Source organism: Siniperca chuatsi, linkage group LG5 (assembly GCF_020085105.1).
Source record: "Siniperca chuatsi isolate FFG_IHB_CAS linkage group LG5, ASM2008510v1, whole genome shotgun sequence".
NCBI classification, from domain to species: Eukaryota; Metazoa; Chordata; class Actinopteri; order Centrarchiformes; family Sinipercidae; genus Siniperca; species Siniperca chuatsi.
Window position 1 is genome coordinate 30,755,267 of NC_058046.1, and position 12,038 is coordinate 30,767,304.

Here is a 12,038-nt window from a genome sequence, read left to right on the forward strand (position 1 = left end):
AGGAATCTCTTAAACGGCCAATATGAACAGGAGGAATGATTACAACAAGAAAAACTGGTTTCAATGTACATACAGTATAGGCACCTGACTATTGTTTTAAGACAGAGTTGAAAAATTGTGAACCTATTCTTTAAGAGTACATACAGACTAAAACTGCCTTTAAAACCAGATAAACTGAGAAAATAAAATAATAAAATCAGATTTCTTGGCCATGGTTTAGAATATTGCTAGATTAGGATCGTTTTGAATTAACCAAACCTATTTCCCCAATGAACTATAAGGCTGGCAATATATATTTTTCTTACTGTCAATAAATCCCAGGAAAAGACCCAAACCAACAATATAGAAAAATATATATTTAAGTAGAGACACGCTATGAACTCACATCATCCATCTGCATCATCTTTCCTCATTTTTACTTAATTCAAAACATGATGATTACAATGTCAAATTGATCAGTGTATTCTGTTTCTTTTCATGGTGTATTCCAGTTGGTTGGATTTTAGACGTAGGTCACGTTGTGAGACTTTGGTCCTAAATCTCCGATACTGTCAGAAGGTTGAATTTCATAAGCTTTCTTTGGTCACTAAAGCACTAAATCATGCAGCGTTGGGACAATGTGATCTAGGACCACTGTTTTGGATTGACGACCAAAGATTTCCCCACATTTCTCTGAAGATTGTCCACTTTCCTAGGACCTTCCTACTAGAATTCATTTGTATGTCAAATATGTACATGAAGTATACATATTTGAGAGGCTAAACTTGAAAACTTGAATCTTGTTATCCAGGGTGTCTGGAAACATATTTTTGTAAAATGTGACTAAGAAAGTAAAACTTACGCCACATAGTCAGCTATAACGACAGGTTTGGGGATGTGTCCAGCTGGTATGTGACCTCGGAGGATCTCTGGCTCCAGCGCCATCAGAGAAGCAGCTGCAGAGTTGTTTGGGGCATCCATGATGTCTGGCTGGATGGTGGGGAGAGGAGTATGCTCTGAGGCCCTGGAGGCTGGACCCAACTACAGTAGATAAACAGAGTCATGTGCTCAGTTCATGTACACTGTGTGCAATTCAATGTTTGCTAGAACATTAAAAAAGGAATCCGTCATACTTACTATAGAAAGGGGGACTGATGATCCAATAGTTTTCATCTAGGTTTATTGTGATGGGAAGAAGAGATGGGGAGTGATTCATTAGATGTTCAGTGTTTAAAGTGTTATAAGAAAACAATTCAATGGCCTACTTTAATTAACCCTTTCAGTGTTTTTAAATGTTATAGACCACTTCCTACAAGTCATTATACTTACTACTTATAGTTTCAACTCTGCAATTTAATTATCATACTGAAGTTAACACAAACCAATGACTGACTGGAAGGTCGAAAAAAATCTATGGTATGTTTAAGAAAATGGTTTAAAAGAATAACACGCAACGTCTTCTTTGCTGTGTTTGGCTGGGTGGGTGGCTTTTTGTAGTTATTTATTAATAAATAACGAGAATGTATTCTTTACATTCGTTACATATTACTTGTGGCTATATGTACTTTAATGTAGAGCAGACTGAGCTTCCTTGTAATGACATGTACCATATTAATAAAACTGCCTTGCATTAGCTAATGATGTTGAGAATTTGACAAATATTTGATAGGTCATTTGAGCTTGAGACAGACAAACATCCAGCTGACACCCTGAGGGCCACAAGCTGGGGGCTTTTCTCCTAGTGAGGGTGCTTGAACACTTTCATTTAGTTTCAGCTAAATGCCCCTGATACTACTCTGCATGTTTAGTAGAATAACGCTGGTAAGATTGTATTCCCAGAGAATGGTAGCTTACTGCTTGCAGATGAGAAAGGAAGGCATCAGTAACTACATACGCTTCTGGTAGGTTCCTTCCAGGTTATCCTGTACAAAAGCCTCACCCAACGTGCCAGCAGACAATTTATTTCAGCGTCTGTCCATGGACTGTTATTCTCTGTGTTGTCTTCCATACTGCTCTGCTAATAGCAGCATGGATTCTGCTCAGCTGCACTTCCGTCACTTGCGAGACACGCAAAAGACACTCAAATCCGATTTGAGCGGCCAGAGCATCCAGACTGACACGCATCTGTAGAAATCCGATTGGAATCGCATTTCAAACCACCTCCAAATGTGGCTTGGATCCGATTTGCAAATATCACCAAAAAACGGATTTGGGCTGGAAGTCAAAGAAGAACAAGGCCAAAATGTTTGCATGGGCAAAACCAATGTCTGAATCGAGACTTTCCACAGACGATGCCGCTCCGCTCTGCTCTGCTCTTCTGTGCTGCAGGCTGGGCCAGTGGTTGGCACAGTCTGTGGAAATACTGGATTTAAACGTTGGTTTTTACCTAAAACATTTTATCATTCTGGGCAGACAGTAGAAAATACCTTTAAAAGATACAACCTTCTGCTGGATAAGACCATGACAGGTTCTCTGTGATGCTGATTCTCAGGAACTTAAAACTAATGTAGACAGGGGTGTCTGTCTCCGTCTCCTTTTTTCTAAAATCAACACAACAGAGTTCTCTCCATGTCGGGGGATTGCAGTCGTGGGTATACAGCGTGAAGAGGAGGGGGCTGAGCACGCAGCCCTCGGGCACTCTAGTGTTGGGCACTAGTGTGGAGGATAAGGGTGCTCTGATCCGGATTTTTGGGGTAGATCACCGATCTCTGGAAGCAGTATCGACTGACACCGATCACGGGGTCTATTTTCTTAACAACATTGTATGTTAAAGCCACTGGAAACCTAAATCCACAATAGCCTTATAACTATGTAATTTATGGTAATGTACATAATAATGTACATAATAGTAAGCATCTAAAAAGTATTAGAAGTTTAAATCCAAATTTGAAATATTGTCATTTAAGTTTTTATAAACTTATGCAATTAATTCTGTGAACCGATCATAAAAATCCACATCAGTTCCACCCCCTCTCCCAGGAATAATATGGATAGCAAAGATTTTTGTAACTCACCATTCAGTGACCAACTAAAATGAAACTTTTTCAGATGGCATGGCTTCTGCTTCGTCCTTTGATTCCGAATCAAAAAGCTGAAACACGTAGGGCTGGATGTCGCTGATTATCGCTTGCGCCATTGCTGTGTGTGACTGTTGCCATGAAAGGTTGTTGACATAGGCGGAGCCAAGGGAGATGTCAATCAAAATGTGATCTGCCATGTCTACACAGTCTTGAGAAATGCAATCTAAACAGCAAAATGAACTGTTTTTTGAACTAGGTTTTCTATCAGTTATGAACGTTTATTTTCATTCAGATATTTGTGGATGCTTAATGAGACGCTCAACTTTAATATCATATATGCATTTTTAATATTTCAAGTCAAATTTCCAGTGGCTTTAAGTATTAAAGTTAAGGGATGATAAAGTATTATGAATTGACAACTGTCTATTTATTGGCAGGCAACATGTTCAATTCTATTTATATAGCGCCAATTCATAACAGAAGTTATCTCATTGCACATGTGCAACATATTCCACTGTCTCTCTTAGAGACAATTTAAACCATATAGCCTACGCTTGGTTATTGGGAGCAGCTTCGAGCTTAACAAATATACAGTATTTCCCACAGAATGACAGTGTTAACTGTGGTGGGGAGGGGAGGGGGGCATATTTCTATTTGTAGTAGGTGATTTCTTATTTCACCATTTAAATTCTACTTAATTCTCCCCTTACTCACAAACTACTTTAATCTGCTCACTTTGCTTTTCCCTTCAGTTCTCTTTCCTCTACAAACGCACACACCTACACCTCTGTCTCATTAATGTACACACACCGGCTTGCCCCGCCTGCCTCTTTCTGTTTCTCTCTCACTGTATCATACAGGGACAGACAGGCTGTTTGTGTCTGCTCTGTTGACTTTCTTTGTCAGCAGTAGGTTTTATAAAGTCGCCCAAAAAACAGAAACCCGTGAAGTAGAAGTCCAATATCTAGTTGCAGAGTGTAGTACTCAGCCCAGAGTGCAAAGTCTGCACAAAGTGGCCGGTCTTCTGGAGGCGGAGTAGACTTGGAAGCTGACACTTCTTTCTAAGCTTATGTGCCATGAAAGCACCTGCAGGTCTATTTTTAAAATGTTTTAACAGATTAGTAAACTGTATATCTAGGTTAAATGGTTATATTACTGAATTAGAGAGAATATTAGAGTAAGGGCTGGGGTTAGTTGTCATGGTTAATGTTAGGGGCTAGGGAAAGCATTATGTCAATAAAGGTCCTCACAAGTATAAAAAGACAAACGTGTGTGTGTGTGTGTGTGTGTGTGTCAGACCTCCTGTGCCAGCTCCTCCTTTCTTTTCCTGGCTGCTTCATGTCTCCACAGCTTCAGACACACTCCTGCACTGATGAAGTAGAGCACCATGGTAATGAAGAGGAAGATGATGGCCGCTGTCTGGCCGGCCTCTGTGCGACAGAACGCTCCGTTTACTCCATTATTGAAGACTGGTATGTTGCACAGCCCCCCTCGAGTGGTGTCCCTCACATACACTATCCCTGCTGCCAAATAGAGCACCGCCAAGACTAGGTTGATTGAACACTCTGTGAGCGGCCACCAAGAAGAGTCTAGAAGGATGGCTCTGTAGTATATGGTCATCCCAAGGACGACCAGAATGACAGTCACTATCCACGCAAGACCAGCCACCACCAGGACAAATGGTGTCTTGGGGCCTGTGTAGTAACCGCCCCCATATCCATATGCACCAGCACCTCCACCAAGCCCCCCAAACAGCTGCGGCTGGGAGTATCCATACATATTGAACCACTCATTGTCCTTATGAACATAAGCGCAGACACAGGCGAACACAGCAGCTCCCAGCAGCAGCTCTATACAGCCCAGGATCCTCAGCAGGCCAGCCCAGGACTTCATGTAGGCGTAGCGCTGGTGGTACTCCTCCACCCGCTCCAGGTAGGTCAGGGCTGAGAGATTGGTGGGCACTGCGGATGCAGAGTCAAGGGCTTCAGCACCCAGCAGCAGCCCGTCTCGCTCCTTCTGAGAGATGTTGCTGCCCCCAGAGCCGCCGTAGGGGTCTCGATAAGAGCCGGGAAGGGACGGAGATGGAGGAGTGGAGTGGGGAGGTGAGCACGGGATTCCCGCTGTGGTGTGGCAGTTCCAGCTCTTCCTGGACGAGGGGTCAGGGGAGTGAGGGGCAGGTAGAGGTGGTGGAGAAGGTGTGATGGACCAACCCTTGCTGCTACGGTTACCGCTGTTGCCACGGAAGAAGTTCTTGACAGAGTCTGGGATGAAGCGGCGGATCGGCTTAATGTCCATGGCATCACAGTCGCCCTCCATTGGCTCATCATCGCTGGGGGGGTAGAAGGATTCAGGCCCAACAGCTGGCTGTTCTGGTAGAGGGGGAGGGGGAAGGGGGTCTAAGCTGGCGGCAGGCACTGTTCCATGTAAGGATGCCGGGGGCAGAGGGAGATCTGGGTCCCTCCATAAGGAGCCCACAGGGACCTGGTCATAATGTGGGATCTCCTGCATCCAGTCGAACCTGGTGACAGAACCAATTCCTCCTGAAGACATCGGGACCTGGACTGTGCTTGCCACAGAGAGAAACAACGAGGATTAAAAGAGTCTACTGTCAACAGATGGACCTACACTGGCTTTAAAGCATAATTCTGGTTTATTAAAATTTGGGTCTGCTGCTATTTCTTTTTCATTCCTCAGGAGTGCAACATGAAAAAAGCTGGCTTCTATGCATTTTCATTGTCTTCACTTCATTGGAACTACTTTCTATGAAAGAAATAGTCCCTATAAAAACTGTCTACAGCAAGGTCTGTGGATTATCCAGAGAAACTGTTGCTGTAAAAGATATGATGCTACTGAATTTTTTAAATGTCATTTTTGAATGCTGCGAGCCCCACAAATGAAGATCCATTCATGTCCATTGTATCAAAAAATTACAATTTGGGTGAACTGACCCATCGCTGCCCACATCTCGGAATTTTTCAGGGACTGAATAATAAAGTGAAAACAAAATGAATAAAAAAGGAAAATAAAAAACAACCCCAGGTTTCTTTTCAGCACTGTAGCCAGGCTGACAGAGAATCACAGCTCTATTGAGCCATGTATTCCTATAGCCCTCAGTAGTAACGACTTCATGAGCTTCATTAATGATACAATTTTAATAATTAGAGAAAAAAATCATCACGTCCTGCCCTCAACTGGTACTGATTTATCTTCAAACACAGGAACCTTAGAAACAGCTGTAAAACCTGATATATATTTAAACTGCTTTGCTCCTATCGACCTTCTTCAACTAACTTTGACGATTAATTCATCTAAGCCATCAACCTGTCTCTTAGACCCCCATTCCAACTAGGCTACTTAAAGACGTTTTACCCTTAGTTAGCACTTCTTGACTGGATATGATCAATCTGTCTTTATTAACAGGCTGTACAATCCACAATCCTTTAAAGTAGCTGTAATTAAACCTCTTCTTAAAAAGCCCACTCTTGATCCAGGGGTTTTAGCCAAGTATAGACCTATATCTAACCTTCCCTTTCTCTCTAAGATCCTTGAGAAAGCAGTTGCCAATCAGTTGTGTGACTGTCTAAATAACAATAGTTTATTTGAGGATTTTCAGTCAAGATTTAGAGTGCATCATAGCACAGAGACAGCACTGGTGAAAATTACAAATGACCTTCTAATTGCATCAGACAATGAGCTTGTCTCTGTCCTGATAGAACTTAGTGCTGCATTCGACAACATTGACCATCACATCCTATTACAGAGACTGGAACATTCAATTGGCATTAAAGAAACTGCACTAAGCTGGTTTAAATCCTATCTATCAGATCGATCTCAGTTTGTACACGTTAACGGTGAGCCCTCCATGCACGCCAAATTTAGTCACGGAGTTCCACAAGGTAATGTGCTTGGACCGATTCTATTCACCTTATATATATGCTTCCTTTAGGCAATATTATTAGGAAACACTCCATAAACTTTCATTGTTATGCGGATGGTACCCAATTATATCTATCGATCAAGCCACATGAAACTAACCAGTTAGCTAAACTTCAAGCATGCCTTAAGGACATAACCTGGATGACCTGCAATTTTCTGATGTTAAACTCTGACAAAACTGAAGTTATTGTACTTGGCCCCAAACACCTCAGAGACACATTATCTAAAGATATAGTTGCTCTAAATAGCATTGCCCTAGCCTCCAGCACCACCGAAAGGAACCTTGGTGTTATCTTTGATCAGGATTTATACTTTAACTCCCACATGAAACAAACTGCTTTCTTTCACCTACATACAGTGGTGTGCAAAGGTGTTTGCCCCCTTCCTGATTTCTTTTTTTTTTTGCATGTTTGTCACACTTTAATGTTTCAGATGTTTCAGTTTTTAAATGAAGGTTGTTATTATTAAGGGAAAACAAAATCCAAACCTACATGGCCCTGTGTGAAAAAGTGATTGCCCCCTAAAACTAATAACTGGTTGGGCCACCCTTAGCAGCAACAACTGCAATCAAGCGTTTGCGATAACTTGCAATGAGTCTTTTACAGCGCTGTGGAGGAATTTTGACCCACTCATCTTTGCAGAATTGTTGTAATTCAGCCACATTGGAGGGTTTTCGAGCATGAACTGCCTTTTTAAGGTCATGCCACAGCATCTCAATAGGATTCAGGTCAGGACTTTGACTAGGCCACTCCAAAGTCTTCATTTTGTTCTTCTTCAGCCATTCAGATTTGGACTTGCTGGTGTGTTTTGGATCATTGTCCTGCTGCAGAACCCAAGTTCGCTTCAGCTTGAGGTCAAGAACAGATGGCCGGACATTCTCCTTCAGGAGTTTTTGGTAGACAGCAGAATTCATGGTTCCATTTATCACAGCAAGTCTTCCAGGTCCTGAAGCAGCAAAACAGCCTCAGACCATCACACTACCACCACCATATTTTACTGTTGGTATGATGTTCTTTTTCTGAAAAGCGGTGTTACGCCAGATGTAATGGGACACACACCTTCCAAAAAGTTCAACTTTTGCCTCATCAGTCTACAGAATATTTTCCCAAAAGTCTTGGGGATCATCAAGATGTTTTCTGGCAAAAATGAGACAAGCCTTAATGTTCTTTTTGCTCAGCAGTGGTTTTCGTCTTGGAACTCTGCCATGCAGGCCATTTTTGCCCAGTCTCTTTCTTGTGGTGGAGTCATGAACACTGACCTTAACTGAGGCAAGTGAGGCCTGCAATTCTTTGGATGTTGTTGTGGGGTCTCTGAATGGCTGAAGAAGAACAAAATGAAGAATTTGGAGTGGCCTAGTGGAGAAAAGTTGAGCAACTGTTTGCAAATGTTTATTCAACATCTGTTGCATAATAGCCAAACCTTATATGGATTCAGATGGGAACTTGATACAGCATTCTAGTGAGGCTGACAGATGAAGAAGAGGAACAAAATGAAGACTTTGGAGCGGCCTAGTCAAAGTCCTGACCTGAATCCTATTGAGATGCTGTGCCCTCTAATGTGGCTGAATTACAACAATTCTGCAAAGATGAGTGGGCCAAAATTCCTCCACAGAGCTGTAAGACTCATTGCAAGTTATCGCAAACGCTTGATTGCAGTTGTTGCTGCTAAGGGTGGCCCAACCAGTTATTAGGTGTTATCTCTGACTAATATTTAAATTTGTTTGATGATCTGAAACATTAAAGTGTGACAAACATGCAAAAAAATAATAAAACACTTTTGCACACCACTGTAACATTGCAAAAGTCAGGCCCATCCTGTCTCAAAATGATGCAGAAAAACTAGTGCATGCATTTGTTACTTCTAGACTGGATTATTGCAACTTCTTATTATCAGGGTGCCCACACAAGTCCCTTAAGACTCTCCTGTTGATCCAGAATGCTGTGACATGTGTACTGACAAGAAAAAGAGATCATATTTATCCAATTATCCATTATATCCAATATAAGCCTCTCTGCACTCCCTGTAAAATCCTTCTCCTCACCTACAAAGTTCTTAATGGTCAGGCACCATTGTATCTTAAAGAGCTCATAATTCCTTACTACCCCACTAGTACACTGCACTCCCAGAATGCAGGGTTACTTGTGGTTCCTAGAGTCTCCAAAAGTAGAATGGGAGCCAGAGCCTTCAGTTATCAAGCTCCTCTCCTGCGAAATCAGATCCCAGTTTGGGTTTAGGAGGCAGACACCATCTCCACATTTAAGAATAGGCTTAAGACTTTCCTCTTTGATAAAGCTTATAGTTAGGGTTGTCTTGGGTGAGTCCTGAACCATCCTTTAGTTATGGTGCTGTAGGCCTAGACTGCCAGGAGACTTCCCATGATGCACTGAGCTCCTCTCTCCCTCTCCATCTGTATGCATTCTCATGCCATTAATGCATGTTACTAACTCGACATCTTCTCTCTACCCTGTAGTTTTGTGCTTTTTCGTCTCTCTCCTCCTGTCGCTTTCAGCAGGTATTTATGCCTCCGGAGCTGCAGAGTCTGGATCTTTGATTGTGGGCCACCTGCTGCCCCTGTGTTCCTGCTCGATAACTGCTACTACAATTGTTATTATTAGTCTTATTACTATAATTATCATTCCTATCATTCCTATATTAATATCTCTCTCTGTGGGATTTGTTGGGTCTCTGTAAATAATATTATAAAGATTCCGGTCTAGACCTATCAGAAAAGTGCAATGAGATAACTTCTGTTATGAATTGGCACTATATAAATAAAAGTGAATTGAATTTCCACAACTTTGAATTCTGTGTAAGCAATAATAAGAAATATCAAATATAACACCGAAAGCATCTACCAAATTAAGTAAATGTAATTATGATTTATGGTGACCCGGCAAATGATGAGAACAGCTAAACTTACTATGACTCAACTGACAATAAATGATCCTAGTTGGACAATGTATAGTCTAACTGTATAGTTAAAAACAATTCCAAACAATTAAGTGATAATTCCAATTGTTTCCATTGCTTTCAGTAAATTTATATAAACGTCATAGAATAATGCAGATCATTGCATTAGGAATACGTTTTCCACTTGTTTTAAGGTAAGATTTCAGGACTCAGTAATAGACTAAATTGATTGATTAAGATAGAGATTTTTGTTGTAGGCTATATAATTTATTTAGTACAGGGATCTAAGATTTTTTTTTTAATAACAAGCTTATTAAAAGGCATAAGAAAGAAAGAAAAAAAATATTTGTGTTAAACAAAATTATATTTATTTTTTTCTGACTTTTCTGATTTTTTTACTGTTTAAAACACTGGATACTTTTACCCTTTTAGGCCTAAAAATCATTCAAATGAAACAATATGAGAAGGAAAAATCACTCTTTAGTTATTGGTTGATTTTCGGTGATGTTGTGGAGCACTTTGCTGTCTGCCGTTAACTGTAACTGTAAATGTATTTTGTTGTGGTTGTATTTGTCTGACAGTTGCCACAGACACAAAGAGAATTTCCGAGAGAATAATAAACGAAACTAACTAACCTGTGAGGAGGAGTCACAAGTATACATTACTTGATTTTAAGGGGTAACAAGCCAAGTTAGGAACATCTGTTTAAGATGGTGTAGTCCCTCATTCGTCCAGGAATGTTTCATCTAGAGAAGGTTTCAATCATAGTCATCTGGACACTGTTTTCAGAATCAAGACGTTTTGGCTCCCATCCGGAAATCATTCTCAATTGTGAAAAATGGACCGGGAACTCAGAAATTTAAGCTACTCTGTGTTACTTAAGCCCTGCCATCAGGAAGGAGTCTACCTGAGTATTTGTTGATTACTCTAGTTTCACCTGAAACTGACCTAATTGTTTCCATGATGGACCAGTAATCAGTAATCAGGCCTATTGTTGATTCTGAAAACAGTGTCCAGATGACTACGACTGAAACCCTTTCTCCAATAGAACACTCCTGGAGGAATGAGGGATTACACCTTCCCACAATTGAGAATGACTTCCGGATGGGAGCCGAAACGTCTTGATTCTGAAAACAGTGTCCAGATGACTACGATTGAAACCTTTTCTACAACATCTGTTTAAGTATATGATAATCAGACAGAATGCTAGCATATCCTATAGATCCCTGGGACAAAATCTTCTTACGGTCGGTGGTCTTATGTGGGTCGAGGATAGGCTATAGAAGTGCTAAATCTTATTTAGGCTATACGCTAATTCAAACCGCCTAGCCTACACATTTAATGTTGACCGGTATATGTTGGCTTACTGTTAAAAAACTTGTTCAAACATTTACTGAAGTTGTAAAAAGCCTGTTTAAATATTAGCATGCATTAAAGCCTTTTAGCGCTGGTAGAAAACATGCGTCTCTGCATGTAGCCACTTCCATTGTAACATGGTAAAAACTGGATAAAATAAATAAAAACAAAGCGCTACAGTTTATATTGAGAAACACAACAACGGCAACATATGTCGTTCGTCTGTTTTACATGTTAAAATCTATTTTCAAGTCATCACAAGTGAAAATGACAACTAATTCGACCTACCTGCTGATAATTCTCCGTCTATTTTTCTCAGTGAACAGGTAGCAACATCTTGAATGTCACCCTCTCTTTGTTCTTCGCCACTCTCACACTGATCTCAGATCAGGCATTAACATGAATTACCATTACCGCGGGGAAACTCACCTGGCCAGTCTGACCTGCCTAATGATGCGTTCACTTCCTCCTCTAACGTCCGACATCCTATTTTCCAATTCTTAAAACAAGATTTGTTCATTAAATTGGTGTGTTGCTTTATATCTGGAACGGGTAGGCTGATATGTATTCATTAGTGTGATTGCTGCAAACAATCTCTCGCTCTTCTACTTCTTATTAATATTAGGTTGTACACACTTTATGAAAATGCACATCAATCTAAATATTGAACGGTAATATTAAAGAGCGCGGGTCTTGCATTGAATAATGAGCACTTGAGAAGACACAAAAATGCAAAGATTGCCACAATGTTGGCAACTAAGTCTGCCCCCCCTCCAGGATTCAAACCCTGGACCTTTGCACTACAGAGGATGTGACTTACTGACTGCACCACTTGTG

At 40.9% G+C, this 12,038-nt stretch overlaps 1 protein-coding gene across 1 annotated transcript in view; it reads right to left on the reverse strand.

Annotated features, from left to right (window-relative positions):
* LOC122876218 overlaps positions 1–11,645 on the reverse strand; it is a 34,587-nt gene extending 22,942 nt beyond the window's left edge. Inside the window, exons 1-4 of the mRNA XM_044196254.1 lie at positions 11,490–11,645; positions 4,299–5,560; positions 1,117–1,152; positions 842–1,020 (exon numbers count right to left, since the gene is read on the reverse strand). Coding sequence (XP_044052189.1) covers positions 842–1,020; positions 1,117–1,152; positions 4,299–5,549 — 1,466 coding nt within the window. The 5' untranslated portion in view covers positions 5,550–5,560; positions 11,490–11,645. The remainder of the gene's footprint in view (positions 1–841; positions 1,021–1,116; positions 1,153–4,298; positions 5,561–11,489) is intronic.
* Between the last annotated feature and the right edge of the window lie 393 nt (positions 11,646–12,038).